Below are 26,757 nucleotides of genomic sequence, written 5' to 3' on the forward strand. Positions count from 1 at the left end.
TCTCAAATAGTTTGGCTCTAAAAAAACCCATTTAACAACTAGATGTGGGAATATTTGAGCACCTCACGATTCTATTACGATTCAGGAACTACAATTCGATTAAAAATCAATTATTGATGCATCTTTTATATATGTATTTTGATGCCGTTTTACATTAATGTTCGCTTCACTAAATACGCGTTTGTACCTTGCAAAACTCTTCACGCTGCAATTATGCACTTCAAACTGATTAGAAATAATTCTGTATACGACACAACTGGCAAGCTTGTCCAGAACAATAGCAACCTGGATCTGGACCAGTCTTTTGCTTTGGATTTAAAACTCCTATCAATCCACAGAGCCTTTTGAATGAACTCAGACATTGAATTTCCCCCAGGGATCAATGAAGTACTTTCTATTCTATTCTATTTGAAAGTTTTCTTTCCATGATTCTCCATTTGAAAATTCCTTTGAAACAACTCTCTCCTGCCAGTCTTTCTTTGCTTCGGACCTGTACCAAGCGATTACAGACCTACTTGGTAGTAGTGTCATGTTTGTGGCGCAACCTCAGATCCTTTCTTGATGCTGTCTGCAGTTTAACATCAACATAGATAGCCATTAGAGAGGTAATATTTGTAATACCGGAATGTGCCAATATTACAGTGGACGTCAGGTGCAAGGAGAGTTGCGCTGTTGACTTATAAGGAGCCGCAAATGCCTTGTTTAAGTGTGATATCATGGGTAACTGGGAAAACAATACGTTAATCTGCACTAAAAGTAAATAAGCGCCTCCCACATTGCGTATGACCAATAGTCACATTAGAGAGAGTGCATGGACACTTGGACTTCACACATAGGTGTGGAAATACAACAAAACTAACAATTTGAGAAATCGGACTATTTTAGTGCATGGAAACGTAGTCAATGAGAGTGTTAATCAAGATTTAATATCAGTGTGTGTGCCATTGCAGTAGCAAGTTTGAGGTGGGCTTTCTTTGCAGCTTGTCAATAAATAAAATACGTTTTTTCAAGCCTGCTATACACTTAGCAGTGCTGTCAAACAGAAAGTTACCTGATTTTCCGGACTATTAGCCACACCGGTATATAAGCCCATCCATCCATCCATTTTTTCTACCGTTTGTCCCTTTCTGTTTGCGGGGGTGCTGGAGCCAATTCCAGCTGCATTCGGGCTGCAGGCGGGGTAAAATGCTCAGTCATTCACAAACAAGGATGGGGCGAGGGTCACCACATTGTGAACAAATGCGTGAGCAAATTGTCGAACAGTTTACGAACACATTTCACAATGAGCTATTGCAAGGAATTTAGGGATTTCACCATCTACGGTCCGTAATATCATCAAAAGGTTCAGAGAATCAACCTTTGATCCCTCAGGCGGTACTGCATCAAAAAGCGACATCGGTGTGTAAAGGATATCACCACATGGGCTCAGGAACACTTCAGAAAACCACTGCCAGTAACTACAGTTCGACGCTACATCTGTAAGTGCAAATTAAAACTCTACTATGCAATTCAAAAGCCATTTATCAACCACACCTAGAAACGCTGCCGGCTTCGCTGGGCCTGAGCTCATCTAAGATGGACTGATACAAAGTGAAAAAGTGTTCTTTGGTCTGACGAGTCCACATTTCTAATTGTTTTTGGAAACTGTGGACGTCGTGTCCTCCGGAACAAAGAAGAAAATAACCATCCGGATTTTTATTGGCGCAAAGTTCAAAAGCCAGCATCTGTGATGGTATGTGGGTGTATTAATAATAATAATGGATTAGATTTTATATCGCGCTTTTTCTATTATTAGATACTCAAAGCGCTCACAGAGAAGTGGGAACCCATCATTCATTCACACCTGGTGGTGGTAAGCTACATTTGTAGCCACAGCTGCCCTGGGGTAGACTGACGGAAGCGAGGCTGCCAGTTTGCGCCTATGGCCCCTCCGACCACCACCTATCTATCATTCATCATTCATCGGGGGCAAGGGTGAAGTATCCTGCTCAAGGACACAACGGCAGCGATTTGGATGTCAAGAGGCGGGGAGCAAACCTGCAACCCTCAGGTTTCTGGCACGGCCACTCTACCCACTACGCCATGCCGCCCAGGCGTGCTCGGGTATGGGTAACTTGCAAAATAAAATTACGTTTCTCAGTTCGAACATTAAATATCTTGTCTTTCCAGTATATTCAATTGAATATAAGTTGAAAAGGATGTGCAAATCATTGTATTATGTTTTTATTTACGAATTACACAACGAGCCAACTTCATTGGTTTTGGGTTTTGTATATTAGCCGCAACAGACTATAAGCCACAGTTATATACACCGGGTGTTGGGAAATTAGATATTTACATAGAAATATTTTGTAAATGTTTATTTACATACCTAATTATTTACTAACAATGCCTGTAACTGTAGCGGCAGTAAACGGCTGATGAAACAAAACAGAAGTCATTGATGTCTTTATTCATTCTTTATGAGCTGAGGTTTAAGATGTTTATCAAGATTGTTCTTCCTTGTACTTTGTAAACAATTTGAGTTTGGACAGTTTCTTAAAGGGGAACTGCACTTTTTTTAATATCTATCTATCCATCTATCTATCTATCTATCTATCTATCTATCTATCTATCTATCTATCTATCTATCTATCTATCTATCTATCACAGTCATTATAAGAGACAAGAACACACACGTCTTGTTTATTTTAGGATTTTGAAGATAAAAACGCTTGCGAGATGTGGCTAATGGGAATCACCGTTGTAGCCTTCAAAATCCTCTAAATCAACTTCAAAACCCTCCATCAACGTTTCATATACACAATGCAAGTCTATATATAACGTAGTAAAAGACGTGTTCATCACAATATTTATTATGTACAATATTTACCATATTTTGGTCATCTTATGCATTACCGGAACCTTTTTCCTCAGCGCATTTATTTCCGTTTTCAAAGCAACGCACTTCTGACTTCTGGCAACAAATGTGTGATCCTATTCCGGGAAACAAACGTGACAGTTTTCTAATCATGGCAGACTGGGTAACAGACAATGAAGACGACTAATTTTGGATAAATGAGGATTCACAACCTTATCTTTTTATAGCTGAATATACGGAGGATGAACTGTTGCTTAAAGAAGCGAACACAAACAGAGGGTGAAACGTTGGAGCAGACGGAAGCCGAGAGTGTGAGGTCGGCATGACAAAGATGTGGAACCTGGACCCGACAGAAATGGATTGCTTACCCAAAGTCAACTTGAAAAAACTTCCCCTGCCAGGTGGTCCATCGAGTGAGTCACTAAAATATTGATCATGATACATGCAGGACTTCATGCCTGTTATTACAACTACATAGTGTCAAGCTAGCTGTGTACAAACAAAACATAAAATGTGGGCGAATACTTTACAGATACTGTAATATGATTGTTCATGTATCAACATGTATATATATTGTGGTACCGGTGGTACCAAAATGTATATCGATACTTTTCCAAATACGGTAAAGGGTACTACGAAAAAGTGTAAATTTTGGCTTTATTTTAACAGAAAATCTTACAATACAGTAAACATATGTTTCCTATTGCAATCAAAGAACAATTTTAGACGGTTAAAATATAAATTACAGGGTATTAAACACATTGTGTTTTTCTTGTTGCACTCAAAGAACAATTTACAATTTCCATATTACATATAGTCTGCCATAATCAAGAATTAGATTAGAATATAATAAAAAAGCTTTATTAACATTATATTAAATGCTTCATGATTTATGGTTGCCAATCCTGGTATGTGTTTTAAGACAAATACAGTTATTAGTAAGTACTAAAAACAAAACTATGGATAAATGTACCCAGATAAGCCATGTAGCAGGTAAAACACACATCTGTTAAAGATAAAACACAAATTGTAGCAATTTGTTACCAAATTCAGTCATTTTACTTGCACTAGTTGATGTTAGATGGGCGGTCCTAACTCCGCTAATACTTGGCATCAATCCAAGCAGCTGTGTGCGCATCTACGTATCTACATGTTATGTATCTACATGTGCACAACAGGGGAGCTGGTTTATTTATGAGTGTACACTATGTGTTTGCGAAAATGTCAACGTGTTGGCTGAGTGACGTCAGTGAGTGAGTGGGCGAGTAAAGAGAGAGAGAGAGGAGCGCGCACACTACGCAGTAAAGTGGTGAATGGGTCCGTTTGTGTCCTGCTAAACTAACTCAGTGGCCTAGTGGTTAGAGTGTCCGTCCTGAGATCGGTAGGTTGGGAGTTCAAATCCCGGCCGAGTCATACCAAAGACTATAAAAAAATGGGACCCATTACCTCCCTGCTTGGCACTCAGCATCAAGGGTTGGAATTGGGGGTTAAATCACCAAAATGATTCCCGGGCGCAGCCACCGCTGTTGCCCACTGCTCCCCTCACCTCCCAGGGGGTGATCAAGGGTGATGGGTCAAATGCAGAGAATAATTTCGCCACACCTAGTGTGTGTGTGTGACAATCATTGGTACTTTAACTTTAACTTTTTTTTAATAATAAAGCAACCAGATTGTCATAAATCGGCAGCCTCAAATTCTGACCGGAAAGTGGAGCTTAGCAGACTCATTGCGGAGTAAAGTGAACTGAAGGGAACGTCTCCCCTGTGCTCCTCTACTATGGTCTGCACCGGAGCCGAATAGCAGGACAGACCGAACAACTACATTATTACCTGTCACTCTTTATATGAATGCTTATTATTTAAATATTGACCTAAGTTTTAAGCAAAGGTGGTAATACTAATCGCCGCATTTGGCGAGGCGAGTTTTAAAGCAACACTTGAAGCGCGGCGCTTCCTAGTTTAAAGCGTGAGCTTTATCGTTAGTTTTAAAGCCCAAATACCTCCATATTGCGCTTTACGCACCCTCTTCATTAACCAGTAGAATTGTCGTTTTTTGCCATTCTTCCTCTCCGAGATGTTACTGCTTGTATGCACTTTGTGTGTGCGTTTTGACACACTCAACATCACGCGCCTCGGCTCTGTAGTCACCGCCGCACAGCGGCACTCAGATGAAAGAACAGTATCGGTACTTTTCAAAGGCAGTATAGTACCAATTTCAATCAATTAGTGTCACTGTACTTTATTAGTACCAGTATACCGTACAACCCTACGCTGCACGTAAGAAAAGTCATGAAACTTCTATAATTTTGAAGCAGATAAAAACTTGGGACAGCTGTTTTCTTAAAATAAATCAACAAAACATGCAAAATCCTACTAGTTATACACTAATTAGTGTATTGGTGTGTGTGGAAAATCCTATCGAATTGCCATGAAAACAAAAAAGATAGATACAAATCCTTTATTTTACATAGTGAATGAAAGTACAGTTAGTTGCATTTTTGAAATAACATAAATTGACAACCTGCTAACTCTCTCTGTCTGTACCTGCAGTGGATCTTGATATTTTGTCTGCAAGAATATTGTCCGGCACAAATAAACCTGGTGAATAAATGAGGCATGAAACAAACTATGATGGCTATGTCTTCACATCGCGACAATAGGTCATAATGTTCTCTGACCCAGTACAGTCAGAATATATCACAAATGCCGTTTTTTTACCTCTCAAAAGCCATAAAACAGACATATATCGCAGCATAGAGTGTTTTGCAGCGGTTGTAGCCCCCATCTGTGACAGTGAACTCATCCATAAACATTTGCATCCAAGAAATGGTGTGATTGGTGGACTTGATTGCAGTCTTGACACTGGCACTATATCACGCTGGTGTGGGCGCTACAAGGGCAGATGCTTGGAACTCGAATGTCACCAGAGCTGCAGTAATCGAGCTGCGTCTCGATGGTAGAAGAAGTAAGGATGAGGAAGGAAGAGAAGCTGCTCCTTCCTTTCATCTATCTGTTGCCGTTTGGGCTCAAAGCATCGGATAAACCGCAGTGGAACTTCCAGTACACTCCAGCTTAACAGGCAGTAAGCGTTAAAGTGCCTGCAGCTTGTCTAAAATCAGCATCTAAAGCATCTCTGAGCTTGTAACTGTGACCACAAACCTTCCTTGCCCGATAGCGCTTATGTGCCTTACATCCTGGTGACAGCTTCCACATGGTAATGTATTAGGATCGGCCTTTTAGGGACATTCAGTACAGAAGCGGTAAACACAAAATACTAGCCTGTATAAAAACTTTAGGAGTAGAAGAATCTCTCTCTGAATGTTCTGAATTCCTGTTTCCATGTCAGTGTTGCTTCCTGAAGGAGTTGTGCCACAGTGGACTGCGTGAATGATGGCCCAAGTGATAACATTGTGTTGTTCTTTAGACAAGTTGTTTCCAACTACAATCATCCCTTAATGACAAGTGGCGACCCAATTTGGTCATCACTCCTCACAGAATCAAGGACTTTTAAAGAAAATGTTTTTATTTTTATTTTGATGATTATAGTTTGCAGCGGATAAAAAACCCATGTTAAGTATCTAATTTTTTTTTTCTTTTGAAAAAGCTGAAAATTGTCAACTACTAGTGCACGCTCTGATGAAAAAATGCACAGTAAAAACTTCCTGAGTCTTACACAGTGGAACTTCGATTTACGATTTACAGGGTTCGTGAATAGAAAAATTAATGAATTGAAGAAAATTTCTTCATAAGACAGTGCGGTTAATTTATTGATTTTTTCTTCGCTGACGAACATAATGCAAATCGTTTTCAAAAAACCCCAGCAAATACGCTGAAAAGATGTGTTACTGTTTGTGCTATGGCACCATCTTTTGGACGAGTTCTCTCACTGCAGGTGCTGCAGTGCACTTATTTTTAGAGCTTTCAACCGGAAATAGAAGTGTCATTCCATCTTCTAGCCGTCTATAGCGTTACTACTCGATTTAATTCTTCATTCATCACTCCAACAGTCAAGTAATGCACTGGATTTCGTAGAGCTCTGTTTTCTTGCCAGGGCTGGAATTGCTAATGTTTGTACTTACTCTCTTCGTAGCATTGTTCAACTTACATTTTTGTCTCCTCGCTTTGTTATTCAGACAGTCGTTAGAACAAAATAACCTGGGAGGACTTTGCCCCTTAAAAAGGAAGGCTCAAACTAAGCCAACTGGTGCGCTCCACTTTGCTTCAATTGCTTAAAGACACAATCAATTAACCAACGATCACAATTTCATACAATGAATTAATTGACTTAATTGGTAATTATGCCCATCCTTAAGATAAAAACTAACCAATCCATCATTTAAATGGTTTAAAAGGAATCAATTAACGTCTCAAATTTGGAGAAAAGATTGTAGTATATATGTTTTTCTTTGTAATTTTAAACATATTTTTTTAAAATCTTCATCCTAAAGAAAAAAATAAATCACTGGATGTTTGAGGAGATACAGCAGTATGTTGACGACCTAATGACCTGACCTCTACAAAATTCCATTATGGCTCAGATGTCCGTTCAAAGGACTAGCATCATCCTGATTGCAACAATTATCGTGTGTGTGTGTTTGTGTGTGTAAATAAGAAGAACTTGATATGCATGACGCACCACACTAACCGTCACTTTCATGGACTAGGAAGTGATCATTAAAATACAAATTAATGTAAGCACATGTTTCTGCAGACATTTGTTGGTCAACATTACTATTGACCAGTGTTGGTACTAACGCGTTTCCTAGTAACGCGTTACTGTAACGCCGTTACTGTAACACCGTTATTTTCAGTGGTAACGAGGAGTCTAACACGTTATTTCTTATATTCAGTAACTCAGTTACCGTTACTACATGATGCGTTACTGCGTTATTTTGTATATAGTATTGGCTAGAAACAGAAGATCTGAGTGTATTTTATTGGAGAGTTGCAGTGTCGTTCTTCTGATTCTTCCTGTGTCACAAACCGGAGAAGAGAGAGGTGCGCCGCGCGCTGTGTGTGTGAGTGTGTGTGTGGGGTGGGGGGGCGTGTCTGTGTTTACTAACAAGACATCATGGCGGAGTCGAAGCCGAGTTTCTTAACATGGAGATATTCTCACTACTTTTCTTTTGTCGAGCACAAAGAAAATAGTATTTTAGTTAAATGTAAGTTGTGTCTTGGATCAAAGATCCCATCTACTGCCCAAAACAGCAATTCAAATCTGCTGAAACAGCTACAAAAGCAACATGCTAGGACGAAGCTAGTAAAGAGAGACACACTTCACCTAAGGATTTTAACGGAGGGACTGCTAGCCAGGACAACATTGATAGAGCCATTGCAGCGTATGTGCTAGAAGACATGCAGGCTATTTCTACAGTGGAGTCACCTGCTTTCAGGCAGCTGGACACAGTGGAAAGTGAGTACATACAAATGGAAAGCAAGCTAAAGAAGACACTCCAAACTCTGCCTCTGCTCATCATTCAGCACTGAAGGTACACACACTCGGTCAATTCTCTTATATACTCTTTCATTCTAGACTTCTAGAGTGTTTGATTATCATATCACTCTAAATGTATAGACTATAAAGTTCACGAACATAAAGAGGGATCTTAGTGGGCCAGGCCAATCTTTCCTTTTCTCTAAACTAAAACTGGGGAAACGCATAGAGTGTTCTGGGCTTCACTGGAGACATGATTTTATTTCACAATTCCTTGAGAGAAAAAAAGGCCTGGTTAGGCATGTGTATAGCAGTATGTGTGCTGTATATAGTGACATGACATATAATCATGTCATCTGTGCCTTCCTTGGGTGAAGCCAGGTTTACAGCTATGTTGTGACATGTTGTTAATATGCGGTTTGTTACTTATGTATGTTATGTTGCAGCTATTTAAAATAGTTTTGTCAATTTGTTCTGGCCCAAAATAAATTGGCCCTTTGAAACATATCTTTGTCTTTGTGTGTTGTATGTAGACCACATTGCTTAGCAGAGTTCATGGTTCATGTTCATGTCAAGTTGATCAACAGATTGTGTTATTCTCCAGTATAATAACAGTACTGAAATGAAGGCTAAAAGGGCATTAATGGGAGCCTTAAAAAAATTAAAATAAATATTTAAAAAAAATAACTAAATAGTTACATTTCACAGTAACATATTACTTTTTGGTGTAAGTAACTGGGTTAGTAACTGAGTTACTTTTGAAATAAAGTAACTAGTAACTGTAACTAGTTACTGGTTTTCAGTAACTAACCCAACACTGCTAATGACACAGAGGGTTTGTGTCACAGTGAATTGACACTTTGTAAGTTTGCCATCAAAAGCTCATCATGTAAGTAGTATGAAGTATGTTACTGTGGCAACACAAGTCATATACTATTATAATGAAAATTACAATGTGTTAGAGTACCATTGATTGTTTAAAAATCTCAATATGATGATTTAAAGATGAGATGTTTTGCGTACAAAATGTGGCGTCTCGTTCAGAATTCGGTTTTTAAAATATTCTTATTTTAGGGCTGTCAAAATGATTATTGTGACTTTGCGGTAAAAAAAATTGAATTGTTTACCACAATTAACCCATCTGCAACGCAGAATAATTCAAAATCCCTGACACGTCTCCCGCAGTTATCTCCGTATGGCAATGCGTTAGCAGTTCTAAGTAATGTTACCGTCACACATGTGCAAATGGACAGTTTATCTGGTAGTGTCAGGTTGCAGGAGTAAAAAAATCAATATGGAAGAGGCTTAACAGCAAGTTGGTCCTTTCGAAACGGTTGACCGGTATAGAGTAAAATGCACACTCTGCAGGAAGGATTTTAATTTTCACCAAAGCACTTCCATCATAAAATGCCACATCAATGCGGTGCATATGTTAGTCAGGGATTCTGCAAGCCCTTTGGCTAACACATCGCCCAGCTTACGACAAACCACCCTCACCGAATTTTGGTGCCTCAGTAAGTCGACCTCAGTCAAATTGACAAACACAATTGGAAATGATTGCAACATACTGCAGACCCATTAATATTGTCGAGGACACGTGCTTTGGTTTTGCAACTTGCCCCTCAAGCTGCATTGTACAAGCACAATAATGTCAAAAATTATGCGCTCTATAAAATGTCGCCCCGCTGAACTTCTGTTAGTCACAATAATTATTTTGGTGTTACACACGTACTTTACATGTTTATTATTCCCTTCTTTCTTGAGTGTCTTTGCTTACGCAAAATTAAATGCGATGAATGAAAATAAATGATATTTGATCGCGATTAATCGAAATTAATACACAGCAACGCCCCTGTTTTATTCGATTAAAAGTTGTAATAATTTGATAGCATTCATTTATGTATACATTTTTTAATAAAGATCTCTTACCTGCCATAGTAGAAATGCCAAGGATAACGCCAATGGACAACTCAATCTGTGTGCCCTGCAGGGTAAAAAAAGAACAATTTAACACAATTACCTTTTTTTGTCAACTTTATAAACAAGTGTTTAAAATATTCAGAGAGGCCAGTTTAATAAATAAACCAATTTCAATATTTTATTGTGTATTTACTTGTTGTGCAATAACATTTCCTGATGGATTGATGCTTTGGGACAAGTTATGCTGTTTTGTTATTTATTGTCAGTGTTTTATATTTAAGCTATTCTTTTAGATAATCACTACTGTAGGGCTGTACCAAACAATTATTTCTTGAATCAGTTAATCTTTAGATTCAATTTATTTTTGTATCTAACTGGTTTTAGTGTAGTGTTACAAACACATTTTACAAACGAGTTCCACCAAAATACACCAACAACGTTCTTGCATCGAGAAACTTTAAATGCATGTTGGTGGGTCGGGAAAACAAAAGTAAATTACTTACAAGGAGAATGGCCCTTGGTGCCGCCTTTTTTAGTGCATGTGCATTGCAGAAGTTCTGCTGTAGTGAGTCATGTTTAATTTGTTTACTGAGCCCCGTTTTGTTTGGAACTTTTCTATGACAATGACAATGGACTTCCCCTCAAAAGACATGTTTTCTATGGTGGCATCTCGGGGTGTTCTAAACAAGGTTTTTTGCTGCCAATTCCAATCATTAATCATGGATTCTATTTACTATCTGATCTGCAAAATGAATCATAAAATCACTTTCGGTTATGGTAAGTGAACTAGTAGTCAGTCATACTACAAATTTGGTTATCAATCCAACATAGCTGCTTACTTTACGCCCTAACGCGGTTCATCTAGATGGCTGTAAAAGGGAACTAAGCATCTATGCTTCTGTTGTTTTTGCTTTTCTTGTCGTCTGCTGCTTTCTTGCTCCATGGAGATTGTTGTCCTCAAAGAAATGTCAATTTGGGCCCTCTTTTTCCAGTTCTCCAGTGATTATAATACCTGTAAGAATTATTTGCCGCAATAGAGGTGGTATTAACTGAGTGAGGCCGCACTGCACTGTGTATGGACGTATACCAACACAGTTACCTGCTCTGTTGGCAAAATGACCAAGCTGCAAGGTATAAGCTCCAAGTGATCGTTTTTTGTGACCAGCATTGAAAAGCAGTGATTGATTGGCATCTGGCGATCATGTAATTTCCATAGAAATTGGGCAATCAATTGGAGCAAAACTACTGGTATCTTTTTCTCTGTGTGTGGCCATCTTTTCTCGATGCCTCGATGCAAGGTACGTAACGTCGATGTATTTACGTCATTGATGACCTTGTCCAAATAGACAAATCACCCCAGCGCTACACTACTGTATAGATTGTCTATCCTCCTGCACGTTAGGGCTGGACAATTAATCACATTTTGATTATGGATTCTCACGATCATGAAAATATAATAATGGAAAAAAAATATTCATGAGCCGCGCAACGTGCATGCGAACTTTGGAACTTGTGACGGTGAAATGGATAAGGAGTGAATGAGTGGAAAAAAAAGACCATGTCCATGAGAAGTTTGGGATCTCACTATGGTTGCTATTTCTTTATGTGACACAGCGCTAGTATGCCTAATGAATAATCACTAAACTCAACAGAAACAGTAAGGCATATGATTTCCGCATTCACGTAAACCACGGATGGAGTCACTTACTTAGCCAACAAAACGGAATCCGCTGTTAACCGCAGAATATCAGGGAAGTTGACATAAATGTGAGTTAAATGTTGTCATTACCATGAGAAGGAACATTTTGGGGGGGGAATAACATGTGCAGGATCGCTCAATCATCCTCGAAACACATCCTGAACTAAACAATGTTAAGTGGGCCACTTTTCACAGTGACTAAACTACGTAACTAAAGCTACCAAGAACAATCCATACACCCACAACACATCTTATCTGCTTGTGTTGTTGTGAACAACCTATATAACATTATATGTACAAACAGCAGTCGCAACTTGATAGGCTCACTCTTTTTTTACAGCCTCAAGTCACCTCTACTGAGAACAACAGCACAGCACACTTCTCCCCTTCACAATAATAGCGTGATGCACCACATCCGGTCTGACTGCGCTACAGTTTACAAAATAAAGGTTTCAAAAAAGTACCTTACACAAGCATAATGCACTTAAACCCCTTTTTGATACATTTACACAATTATCATGCTTTGACCTACAATACTGGTCAAAATTGTCCAAAGATGTATTGCAATAAATGTGAGGATTTTTCCATTTTCTGTAATTAACAAAAATGTTATACAATTGTATTTTACACAAAAAACACATCGTCTAAGGTGGTAAAATAAGTGTAAAATATAAAAAACGGAAAATCAGATTTTTTCAAATATTGATATTGTTATTTAAATGTATTGTTATTACTATTATTATTGTTTTACTTGTTGTGGTTTATTCGTTACAATTGATATCCTTTTTTTAAAACTATATCTAAAGTTGAGTTTTGGTGGTACAATAAATACTCATGATTTGAAATTAATGAATAATCGTGTTATTATTCGTGATTACAATATCAATCAAAATATTTGTGATTACAGTCTTATTTTTGCCATAATCATCTAGCCCTACTGCATGTGAATGCTTTAAATTTAAAGTCAGTCTGACCACTTAAATGTTTTAAAAAAACAATTAGGTTATTACAACACAGACTTTAGCTGGTAACACGTTTTTAAAGCCTGAATTGTGCAGTAAGTAGCTTTTAAGTTCTTTTGAATGAATCATGAATGTGTGACAACACATCAGGCATTGGTGGTTGCAACTCATTTCAGAAGGTTTACATTATGGACCTGCCTGGGATGAGAACTAAATGACCAATGTATCAATAGATCTTGAATTTTTAGTGGTCAACCATCTTTTTCTTAGGAAGAAATGTAAAAAGGAAAACACATTTTGAGTGGTACAATTCTCTTAGCATCAGTACAAGATGGTTAGAAGAAGAAATTTGAAATTGCAGAAACTTGGTGAAACATTGTCACAGCCATTAGTGATGTAATAATTGCGGAAGGCGGTGCCGTTAAACATTAGCAATGTATATTATTGCCTGTCTGAGTAGTGGTATTTTACTACATGAAATTAGATTTTTTTTTTCTGGCTGGTCTTCAGTAAGATTAATGAATGAACATTATAGGAGCATGAAGGAGACAGCTACAGAGAGACACTGTAAAACAATGACTGAGTAGAAACTGTCACAGGCCCAATCTGGACTGTTGTTTCTCTGTCGACTCACGTTACACAAATCTATAATCTGTTCGGCTCATTTTGCAATATAGAATCGCAATCTAGACAGCAGAAACTATTTGTAGCACGCCAAAGGTGGCTCTGAGATGACAACTGGAAGGATGACTGCGATGGTGCATTGGAATGATGCAGAGGCAAGTAAGTAAGTGGAAAAGTGAACACCATTAAAAAAATCCTAAGAGTCATCTTTTTTGTGTTTCAAATCAGCCCTTTAGTAATTAATCAACTCAAAGATGCAATAACTAGACAGAAGGTATGTCTAATGTTTTTATTTCTGACAGAAATATGTCGATTGTCGCCACGATCACGGACGAGTCTCTCTCTCCATTATCTGTCATTGCCTCCTTCTGACCGCGCCAAGGCCATATGTGTGTAAATGTGCCAGTTTGCGTGCACATTTTAGACATACTGAATAAAGACACAAAACAGTGTTTTGAACAGTTTTAGACTTGATAAATCACACTGTGAGTGCAAAATGATTATATTTGCGTCTCATTCTCCTACTATTGTGGGTGTTCTGATAATCAGCATATATTCTGCATCTACATGAAGACAAACACGCTAAATTGATTGCGTTTGCTATTTTGCTCATTTAAGAGAGGCAATCCTCTGTGCATCTTTTAATACACGCAAACATTTAGTAGATCAGGCCCTTTGACTTTAAAACCTGTTTTTTTGGGGGGGTTCACCCTCTTTTCTCAATCTGACCCAAAAAAAATTCTACCAACTCGTGTTTCTAAAAACTAGCTGTGCAAAATTTTATTTAAAAACCTGACATCCACACCTTACACCACATTCTAAAAAAACATATGCAATCTAAACAAATGCGGGGCACAACACAGTCACTCGTTAATTTGCATCTCAAAAAGAAGGGACATTCCTTGGAGGACAACAATGTCCAAATTCTGCATAGAATGAACAGCTTGTTTAAAGGTGGTGTGAAAGAAGCCATCTATGTAAAATTACAACGTCCCTCTTCAAACAGTAGCTGTATCTATTGTCTGCTCACAACAATGTCCTAGCATCTTTCCCCAGAGAGTGTCTCATTCCACTGGAAGAGTAGCCATTAACAAGTTGTTTTGCCACTACCCAAACCAACAACGTAATGGTTTGCAGGATGGTCAGAGGCTCTGACCAGGGCTCTCCTAGTGTGTGTAATGAGTTAATATTTATTCATGCAACACTTACAGCAACAATCATGATGCAGTTGTCAAGGAATCCAAATCCAACGAAAGGGAGTGCATTGTGCAGTAGAACTGAAAAATAAAGACATAGACAATTCACTAACAAGAACAATATTGCACCACTTGGTGAATAATAAATAACCATTTGACGTAATTAGGCCTTGTGGTACCTTAACATAATTGCTCTCTGCTGAGACTAAAATGAATGTAGTAGAATACAGTGGTGAGCATGTTTTATGCATCAAGACATGCACACTGGGTATAAAAATGTTATATCACTTTACATAATTTATCTAAATATTAGAAGACAAAAAAATAAAATGTTAGAAATAATGTCTTCATTCTATTCACCTTTTACAAAAGATATTAATCACATTGAGTGAAGTTTTACATGTTTTACACCAGAGCAAACTACAGCGACAATACTGAACATTCTTTCAAATGAATGATTTCTGCGAAAAATTTGTATTGCATCTCATTAGACCGGTATCTAATGTAATGTTTGGATAGCGTATATGAAACCAATGTGAGTGGAATATTGTACTTACCTTTATATTACATTATGTGTTGCCATTATTGTCATAAACACAAGGACATAAGCAAGGAACAATTTCCCTTGTGGATCAATAAAGTTTGTCTAAGTCTAAGGTTAGGGCAAAAATCCTCGCATCATACCTATTAAAAAAAAGAAAAAACTATCTCAATGTTGAAACACTCCCTACAAGATCTTAATCTCCTGTCTGAACACTTTAATTCAACAACAACAATACAGACTACTGCGAGAGGTGAAATGTGTCACTGTTTTTCTTTTTAATCTGTTGATCTCTTATCAGTCTGAAATCAGAGGAAATAACTATACAGATTTTGGGGATGTTCAAAATTGTTTAAAAAAATTAAACTAAATTGAGTGAAATCATGAGGTTATGTACATTCTGTATGATGTACATCAGGGGTTCCCATTACGTCGATTGCGAGCTACCGGTCGATCGTACAGGGTGTGTCAGTAGATCGCCAGCCAGGCATTAAAAAAGACCTAAAAATGTGCGAACGTCACTTTCATCACTTGATTGACATTCACGGCAACCGAGGGTCTTGTGAGATGACACTGGCTGCTGCAAGATCATTATTAAGAAATTACCTACAGGAAGGCGGGAAATGTTTTTTTATTTTCAACACTCTCATGCCGTATCTGCTGTCAAAACTCTAAAGACCGACTGCACAGTTCCTGTCTTCACAATAAAAGCCCTGCTTCATCCTGCCTGCGCTAACAAAATAAGAGTCTCAGAAAGCTAGCGTGCACAAGATAGCAAGCAACGGAGTTGGCCGGCAATGTATTTCTTGAAAAGTGTATAAAAACAAGTATGGAAGCTGGACAAATAAGATGCCAAAAACCAACCACTTTCATGTAGTATTGGACAGAAAGGAGGATTGTTTTTCTCCTCCATTCAAAAATGTGGACATTTTCAGCACTACTGTGAATCCTGTCTGATTCCTATCAATGCAAGTCATCAGAATCAGGTAATAAACCAACTTATATTATCGTCTTCATGAAATAAAGGAACCTATATGTGTTAAACATACTTGTATTATCATTAAACACATTTAACTTGTTAACAAAAACGTGTCTTTCATAATTAAATACATATAAATGATATATATGAATGAGGTAGATCCCCTCGACTTGGTCAACTGAAAAGTAGCTTGCCTGCAGAAAAAGTGTGGGTACCCCTGATGTACATAGAGCGTTAATATGTTTAATCATTTCAACCAGACCTGAGATTTTATTTTGAAATTTTGACTTTTAATACTTTACTTACCTCGTCACACCGGCGTGTAACCAGGATCATATATTCTTTAACTTTGGAAGAGGTCATGTCTTCAGAGATGTTCATTTGGATTTTAAAAGCCTAACATATTAACCTCTGCAGAAATCCAGTTGAGTCCTTGGGACAGGTCTATCATAGCACATATGCCGAATACAGTATCTTTACATAGTTAACATGACCCTCTTGGGGAGAGCCTAATGCGTTTATCAACTCCATAATTTTTTGTCATTATATGGAACCCAAATCACTGTTATGTTAATTTGTCAACAAATCTCACGTTTGCCACGCCCTAACTGCTGCCTTTTCTGTGTCTCACTTGTTGCACGTGCCTTAAGAAACCACTGCATTAGACAATAGGTTGCTCTGTTGAGCGCAACGTTCCAGAGATTGATGAGTGAGTAGTGTTTTTATGATTACTGTTTATCTATGGTTTCGAGTAAAGCGGGAAAAACTGCATTTCACTACGACATGAAAAACACTAAGGCCATGTCCACACGAACATGAAGAGTTTGGGGTTAAAACAATCTCCATCCACACAAGTGTAGTTTCAAAACTGTCTATGTCTACACACAAACACATACACCTACTGTCATGCACATTTTGTCCAATCGGAAGCCTGAAAAAAGCAGCAATAGCTGATTTGGTGGCATTACACCTCCTATTATGTTTATTTTGATATACTAGACACGTACATTATCTTTAAAACCAGCCTGCACATACACCGAGCCCTGGGAACATTATTAAAGAGTGAATACACGCCTGTGCTCCTGAAACCAAACACTCATAGAATTATAACGTGTTCAGCACCGTGGTGATGTATTACATGTGCAGTGAAGTGTACATTATTTCTAAAATCAGCACACACTAACGAGCTAAGGAAACCATTTTGCATGTTTAAGTATCTCTATAAAGTACACAGACGTGTGTATACCGCTGCAAAACTCTCATGGAATTATAAAGCATTTAATCATTGATATAGTGATATAGTACATGTGCAATGAAGTGTATATCGTCTTTAACATCAGTACACACTACAAGGAGGACACTATATCATGTTTTTTGTTGTTGTTGCTTTTTAAATGCGAGCACGGTTGCTCCCGGCTCCTTCTACAAGAATGGAAGCAACACATGTAAGTTAACTTCATGATTTGTCGTTAAATAAGGACTAAAACCATAAGATAATGTTGCACCTTTCTTATGACAGAGAAAAAGTCTTGCTTGTCAAAGTTGTTCCATCAGGTGGAGGTTCCACAGCGATCATATCCAAAACAGCTAACTGTCATTAGGGCCGGCGGGAGCGTCGCAAAGCCCGTTTTGATGTGTCTTTTTTATTTATGTTGAGTGAAAAGAGCAGCATGTTTAGGTTCAAACATACATTAAGTCCTCTTTTACTGTGTTTAAAGCCAGCAAAGCAGTGTTGTTGAGCTTGGAAATGACAGCGCACAACTGTGACGTCCTTACAAGTCTCCGTTTGTGCCGTGTACACGCCACATACGCTAAGTGGAGAGTTTTGGATTTCTACACTTTGGCTAGCGTTTGTAAAAGTCTGCGTTTTTAAAGACAAAAGTATGCGTCTGCATGTGGACAAGAGGCCTAAACGCAGAGATAAGTATGTGTTTATTAAGTATCTGTGTTCGTGTGGACATGGCCTAAATTTAGACAGGAGGATTCTTACACTGCATCTAGTTCAGATGAAAGTTCCACTGTAAAGAAGTAAAATAACTATGCATGCTATCTCATGTAAACTACACTAATATAAAACACACAACAAGCAGAAAAACACTTCTTACCATATCTTAACTGTGCAGCAGTAGGTGGCGCAATCTGGAGCTGCCCTGTTGACAAAGAGAAATGAACATATTACAACAATAAAAAGCAGGAAAGGTCTGGCATGCTTTGTGACTGTACTGTTACTATTTTTGGAAACAATCTTACATAGGAGAGTGGGTAAAAGAGCATATGAAATTTATTGATGAAAGTGCACTGACTGCAGATAACGAGAAGAGAAAATCATATTCATGCCTTTGAACAATTTAGAGTCACCAAGTAATCTAACATTTATGTTTTTGGAATGTGGGAGGGAGCCAGAGTACCTGAAGAAAACCCAACAGAGCAGGAAGCGAAAATGCAAACACCACACACAGATGTTTGAACGGGAGGCGTGCTAACCGATACGCCACCTTGCTGCCCTAAATCCATACTTGCCAACCCTCCCGAATTTTCCGGGAGACTCCCGAAATTCAGCGCCTCTCCCGAAAACCTCCCGGGACAAATATTCTCCCGAAAATCTCCCGATTTTCAGCAGGAGCTGGAAGCCACGTCCCCTCCAGCTCCATGCGGACCTGAGTGAGGACAGCCTTTTTTCATGACGGGAGGACAACAAGGTGACAAGAACTAAATCATTCAGACTAGAGATACATTGTATTATTATGTTTATCTTACCTAAAAATAAATATATTTATTAATTTAAAAAAAACAAAAAACTAAATACATTTTTACTATATTTTGCTAAAAATATCAAAATTAATTGTATTTTTATTTGTATTTTTTCGTGACTCCTTAATACATGCAGCCATATAATTATACATTAAAATAAACATATTTGAAATAATTGATTTTAAATTATCATAATAATTCATTTAAAATGACCATATTTAATTATTAAAATAATTGCTTGTTTATCAACAACTTTAGCATTTTATTCATTACATTTTGAAACTCTCAGAAGCCAAGTTATGTTATATTCCTTAATATTTATTTATGCAAGTTTGAAGTATCAATTATCTAAAGACAGTTTTGTTTGCATATTTTCAGAATGTAGATATCTATATATATATATATATATATATATATATATATATATATATATATATATATATATATATATATATATATATATATATATATGTATGAAATACTTGACTTGGTGAATTCTAGCTGTCAATATACTCCTCCCCTCTTAAGCACGCCCCCAACCACGCCCCACCCCACCCCGACCACGCCCCCACCCACCCACCTCCCGAAATCGGAGGTCTCAAGGTTGGCAAGTATGCCCTAAATCAGACTCATCTTTAACAACATTTTCAAATATTGGCTTCTTTCCAATGTTGTACATCAAAATACAAAAGTGTACAAACTGTATTTGTACATTGTATTAATGTGTGATATTTAGAAGAAATATACAACAGTTATTTTGTATCAAACACATGTGAGTGGTTTGAATTTGCATGGTATGCTAGTCTTGCTAGCAGGACGTAAACAAAACATGCAATACGTGCAGCCACATTGAATCTACAATGGTGAAAAAGTGACGTACTGATTAAAAGTCACAAATGAAAGTCACATATTTAAGATGGTATTGGTGAGATCAAATAAATTGTTTGGATGGCCACCTTGTACAACATGTCCTGTAAGTTATAGTTCTTCAACAGCTACAAAAAGATGGCAGGTAGGTAGGTAGGTAGGTTAGAAAGTAGATACAAATGTAGTTGCAGAGGTATTTTGGCAGGTCGGACATTGTTGGTATAGGTAGGCAGGTAGGAATGAGTAGATTGATAGATGGGTGGTTGCAGGTATGGGCTAAGGATTGGTTTATAGGTGCGCATTATGATCTGTTGGTGGCTGGATTGATAGGGAGAGATGGGTGCATAAGAAGTTGATACCAACACAAATTCTGGACATTTTAAACCAAAGATTTGAATATAAGACAGTGAGATATGTACATACTTGCCAACCTTGAGACCTCTGATTTCGGAAGGTGGGGGGTGGGGAGGAGGGTTAAGAGGGGAGGAGTATATTTACAGCTAGAATTCACCAAGTCAAGTATTTCATATATATATATATATATATATATAAGAAATACTTGACTTTCAGTGAAGTCTAGCAATATATATATATATTTATTTTATTATATATATATATATATATATATATATATATATATACATATATATATATATATATATATATATATATATACGTATATATATACATATATATATATATATATATATATATATATATATATATATATATATATATATATAAATATAAATAAGAGAAATACTTGAATTTCAGTGTTCATTTATTTACACATATACACACACAAAACACTCATCTACTCATTGTTGAGTTAAGAGTATTTTTCTAACCATGCTGAACACCCTCTCTGATGATGCATTCTGATTCGTCTCCTTGTTGTGTGCGCAGTTGTGCACTGCACTCTCTAAAAGCCGTAGATGTTATTGTCACATATGCATGTACAGTAGATGGCAGTATTGTCCTGTTTAAGAGTGTCACAACATTGCTGTTTACGGCAGACGAACTGCTTTACGGTACACGAAAACGTGACTGCTGTTGTTGTGTGTTGTTGCCGCGCTGGGAGGACGTTAATGAAACTGCCTAACAGTAAACCCACATAAGAAACCAAGAACTCGCCCACGATCATTCTACAGTTATAACATAATTGGGCAGGCACGCTGTTTGTATTGTGGGAAAGCAGACGTGAAAACAGGCTGTCGACACGTCACTCAGGTCCGCCTGAATTTCGGGAGATTTTCGGTAGAAAATTTGTCCCGGGAGGTTTTCGGGAGAGGCGTTGAATTTCGGGAGTCTCCCAGAAAATCCGGGAGGTTTGGCAAGTATGAATATGTAAGAGAGAGCAGTTCTGTTGAACAGCCAATGTTTAGGCTTCACAGCCAGTTGCGTTTATTTATTGTAGTTGCTGCGAAAAAAGAGAAGAAAAGTGGAGGACACATCCCTTGGGGAAACCAGCACTTAGTATGGTGGGGATTTCTTAATACACTTAACCAGTCATGAAGCTAGTAAATCATTGACTCAGGGCAACAACAACATTGAGCTACCACCTGTTAATAGATCACCATCTATTTGTTGTGAACAACTATCAAGTTATGCACAGTTGGAAAAATATATGACTTTTACCCTTGATGGTGTAAGATGGAGATCAGCTGCATGTCGCAGCAATGTGGCACAGTGTAACCTGCCAATAAATTACAACAAAAAAAGAAGCAAAGGAAATGGACACAGTGCACATCAAATAATTGATAACAAAAAACACATCCTTACTCCTTTGGTATTCACTGTCTTTCGAAAATGGCACAATTCATGTTCTTCTCATTCTATTCCAATGGTTGCATGTACAGTACTGTAAATGCTGTCAGTAACAACTCACTGTCAACCATTCAACAAACAATGAGTCTGGCTCAACCTTACCACTACCATACTACCATACTAGTACAGTTGCTACCACAACAGAAGTGAACCAAATGTTCAATTTGCTATGGATTGGTTGTTGTAGTAAAATCTTAAAAGTTTTGACAAAACGTGTACCAGTGTACTGCTTACTTTCAGCTGAGCTATATAGAACACAAACAAGTTGATAATTCCAGTCTGTTGCTTTAAATGCCGAGAGCAATAACATTGCTTCCTCTTGCAGGTTCTGTGAAATTGGATTTGTTTCACTTTGGTCTCTGGAAATAAGAGTCCAATTTCTATATGCTGACATCTATTTTCATCTCTCACAGGCATTTCAGAGTTAGCTAGCGGAACACACCATTGGTTTTAGTCGTGTTAGTTATATAATAGCATGAAACATTCTGGAGTTTTCTTGACTTATTTCTCTTCCAGCATGTTTTGGGCTTCCATGTCAAGCTTCAAATCATGTTCTCCTTTCCTTTCAGGACATGGCGTCACATGATCGGTTTCCCGTTTCATGTTACTGAAAGAACAATAGATGAGGGCTCTACTACAGCAAATGTTATATTTGTCATCACACACAAATTAGTCAGGCTACTGCAGAAAGGCTCCCTAGTCAATCCAGACATTAATTTAAAAGAACACCAGAGAAGAATTGACTCAGTCTCACGTTACAAAAAGCAAACCCTCTTGAGGATTGTTCTCAATCTGCTCAACATTACCTTACCATTTATTGGCTGACATGGCTCACTAAAGGCCTGCAAGGTCCTCTGTTGTAAAGCATTGATTATGTGGTGTGTCAAATCCCACAGAGCTGCCCTACTGCAAGAAATTGGGCTCAGCAGGAAGGAGCGAGGAAAGCCTCTAATGGCGCGTGATGAGCAGCTAACAACCGCAGAGCGGCCATGGATTATTGATTAATCTTGCATCTTTGTCCTACATAAATCCATCAGATAATTTGTATCTGATTATGGCCACATTGACAAATAAAAGTTTAAAATGGGCCTGCCAACTACGACAACCCCTGGAAGAAGCCATATCACATGCTTTTTTTTTTTAACATAAAAACAAAAATTTAGCTGTTTGGTCACAATACACAGCAATATGTTCGGAGGAGAAAAGGTGAGGCCTTTAATCCCAGGAACACCCTCCTACCGTCAAGCATGGTGGTGGTAGTATTATGCTCTGGGCCTGTTATTGGCGAAATGTTAATGGCTAAATCAGGCTTGAATTAAGGTTTTAGAATGGTCTTCCCAAAGTCCTGACTTAAACGTCAGGACAATGCTGAAGAAACAAGTCGATGTCAGAAAACCAACAAATTTAACTGAACTGCACCAATTTTGTCAAGAGTGGTCAAAAATTCAGCCAGAAGCTTGTGGATGGCTACCAAAAGCGCCTTATTGCAGTGAAACTTGCCAAGGGACATGTAACCAAATATATATATGTATGTTGCTGTATGTATACTTTTGACCCAGCAGATTTGGTCACCTTTTCAGTAGACCCATAATAAATTCATAAAAGAACCAAACTTCATGAATGTTTTTTGTGACCAACAAGTATGTGCTCCAATAACTTTATCACAAAAAAATAAGAGTTGTAGAAATTATTGGAAACTCAAGACAGCCATGACATTATGTTCTCTACAAGTGTATGTCAACTTTTGATCGTGACTGTACATGAATAAAAATGATGTACATCTAAAAGGTGTATCATGAAAATATATTGTTAATAATGTACATTGACATTATTGACATAATTGACAAGACAAACACATGAAAAAATAATAAACAGACCACATCAAAAGAAACAAAAGTTGTAAAAGAGACAAAATCACTCACACATGCTGCTCAACCTGACCTAATAAAAGCGATAAAGAGCTTCCCACAACCCGACCACCACCTCAGCGGCTGAACAATCCGTGTTAGAAGTATACTCAGATCCTGCAATTTGGTGTTCAGTTATGCACAGGTGGGGAGTAGGAGGTTGGGGGGCGGCCGGACATGCACAAGAGGACAGGATCAGGATCAAGAGGGGATGCCTTACTATACAGCCATGACAGGTGGGAGCTTCTTCAAATATTGGCGGAAGGGTCCCCAGCGAGTGTAAAACCTATCCAACCACCCTCAAAGAGAGATTTTAATTTTCTCCAGCGTCAGGAAAAATAACCTGGTGTGCAGCCACGCTTTAAAGAAGGGAGGTTGTAAAGATTTCCATAAGAGGAAGATCTTCTGCGAGCAATCAAAGCGGCAAAAGCAATAACATTGTAATGTTGTTTGTCTATCTGTGTTGGCCCTGTGATGATTGTGGCGACTTGTCCATGGTGTACCATAGGTTCCAGCCCCCCACATCCCCGAAAGGGACAAGCAGTAGAAAATGGATAGATGGATGTCCTTAGTGGTCGAGGTGGCAAGATCATCCTTAGGCCTACCAAAGATAGCTATATTGGAGATTGATGATGTTTAGACCTAGAATGTCAGAGATTGACTTAAAGAAGGATTGCCAATAATTAACTAATTTAGAACAGGACCAAAACATGTGAGTCAGCTGAGGGACGGCGTGGCGAAGCCGGAGAGTGGCCGTGCCAGCAACCGGAGGGTTCTTGGTTCGATCCCCAGCTTCTACCAACCATGTCACGTCTGTTGTGTCCTTGAGCAAGACACTTCACCCTTGCTCCTGATGGGTCGTGGTTAGCGCCTTGCAAGGCAGCTCCCGCCATCAGTGTGTGAATGGGTGAATTTGGAAATAGTGTCAAAGCGCTTTGAGTACCTTGAAGGTAGAAAAGCGCTATACAGGTATAACCCATTACAAGGAGACTGGGAGCATCTTCAACAAGTTTCATCAATTGAATCTGAAAAAAAGTTTATATTTGCTGTAGTGAAGTCATTGGAGCACTTTGAATTGGATGAGAAACAGCCTAGCGCAACTAGAAGAACAATTATTATGAAATCCTCAGAAAAGTTAGTTTGTAGCTTGCTTTCCCAATCAGCGTCAATCTTTTTTTACCGCAGACTCATTAGTTGTGAACAGGAGGGAAACCTGATCCCTGGGCAAGACCCACACCATGAGCACCAGATCAACACCACTGGGACTCGGAGCATGAGGAATCGCCAGTCAGTGGGTCCTAGCAAAATCAGGAAGATGAAAATATCGAAAAAAGTCGATATTTGGTCGAAACTGGCAAAACTGCCACCCAGATAGCGAAAGCCATTCCTCTCCAAAGATGCAAATCACGGGTCAATCCGAGCTGGTATGAAAAGGTGATTATTACAGATGGTCGTCTTCTAAATTGTGAACATTTCCTAAGTGTGCCTATCACCACAGTATTGGACGTGAAGCTACAAGGAGAGATAGGAAGGGTACCACACACCAGTGATAGGAGAGAAGAAGAACAAGTCAACCTATAATCGGCACCAACTGCACTGGGCGAGACTAACCAAAATATAATTCTGTAGACATTGGTTGCCCAATAAAAGCTGAAGAAATTAGGTAGCCCAAGCCCGCCCACTGACCTACTACTCAGGGGTAAAGTCCTATCTGTTCTTGCACTCTTACCAGCCCAAATAAAATAACAAATAATGTTGTTAATCCATTTAAAATGGGATTTAGGAAGAAATATGGGGAGACATTGAAACAAATACAAAATATTTTGGTAGCACGTTCAATTTCATAGTCTACCCTTTCCACCAGAGATAGTGGCAAACAATTTCACCTTTGTAGATCTGATTTGATCACAGCAGTTAAAGCGGCGAAGTTTTTTTCACAGAATGTATGAATGGCATGTGTGATTATAACACCTATAGGTGTTTTACTCCCGTGTTAGATATTTTATATGGCATGGATGAAGGAGACATTTTCATAGCCAATTGATTAATGGAAAGACATTCACTTTTTGAAATATTTAATTTATATCCAAAATAATGCCAAACATGTTCAGGAGCGAGAGGATAGGTGGGATTGCCAGGGAGTCGCACACATAAAGGAGGGGATTGTCAGCATTAAACGAGACGCGGTGTAAAACCCCTACCCTCCTGATCCCCTTGAAGCCCCCGACCGACTTTAAGGCCGCTGATAATGGCTCAATGGCGAGTGCAAAAAACAGCGGAAGGGGGAAGGGGCTGACAGCCCTGCCTCGTGCCGCGAAAAAGAGTAAAGGGTCTTGAACGTTGTGTATTTGTACACACTGATGCGTAGGAGGAAGAGTACAGTAGTTTAATCCAGGAAATGAAGCTGGCACTAAAACCGAACTGTTGCAAAGTGAAAAAAAAGTAATTCCACTCCCCCCTATCGAAAGCCTTCTCATCGAGATATATTACAGCCTTAGGTTCGGTTGAAAAGGACGGGGCATGAATGATCCCAAGAAGCCTTCTGACGTTAGAAAAAGAGTGCCTCTCCTTCATGAATCCTGCCTGATCTTCTGAGATTACAGTAGGCATAATAGCCTCCAGTCGACGGGTTAGGACCTTCGCAAATTTTTTTACGTCAACAGAAAGGAGCAAAATTGGGTGCACAGCTTGCTGGGTAGTAGTCTTTTTGTGAATGAGAGATTTAGAAGCTTGTATGAGTGTCGGTGGCAAGGTGCCCTGATGGCATGATTGGTTAAACATTTCAAGTACAAGCGGAGCAAGCAGGTCAGAATAAAAACAGAATACAATTATTTGCAAATCCTTTTCAACTTACTGTATATTCAATTGAATACACTATAAAGACAAGATATTTGATGTTCAAACTCATAAACTTTGTTTTTTTTTTGCAAATAATAATTAACTTAGAATTTCATGGCTGCAACACATGCCAAAGTAGTTGGGAAAGGGCATGTTCACCACTGTGTTACATGGCCTTTCCTTTTAACAACACTCAGTAAACGTTTGGGAACTGAGGAGACCATATTTTGAAGCTTTTCAGGTGGAATTATTTCCCATTCTTGTTTGATGCACAGCTTAAGTTGTTCAACAGTCTGGGGTCTCTTTTGTGGTATTTTAGGCTTCATATTGCGCCACACATTTTCAATTGGAGA

General features: G+C 38.5%; 1 protein-coding gene across 1 annotated transcript in view; it reads right to left on the minus strand.

Moving 5' to 3' along the window:
• The window catches only part of LOC133598515 (transmembrane protein 65-like), a 77,195-nt gene that overhangs the window by 24,544 nt on the left and 25,894 nt on the right, over positions 1-26,757 (minus strand). Inside the window, exons 3-5 of the mRNA XM_061951214.1 lie at positions 18,320-18,364; positions 14,708-14,775; positions 10,223-10,277 (exon numbers count right to left, since the gene is read on the minus strand). Of these exons, the coding sequence (XP_061807198.1) occupies positions 10,223-10,277; positions 14,708-14,775; positions 18,320-18,364 (168 nt within the window). The remainder of the gene's footprint in view (positions 1-10,222; positions 10,278-14,707; positions 14,776-18,319; positions 18,365-26,757) is intronic.

This window comes from Nerophis lumbriciformis, linkage group LG04 (genome assembly GCF_033978685.3).
Source record: "Nerophis lumbriciformis linkage group LG04, RoL_Nlum_v2.1, whole genome shotgun sequence".
NCBI classification, from domain to species: Eukaryota; Metazoa; Chordata; class Actinopteri; order Syngnathiformes; family Syngnathidae; genus Nerophis; species Nerophis lumbriciformis.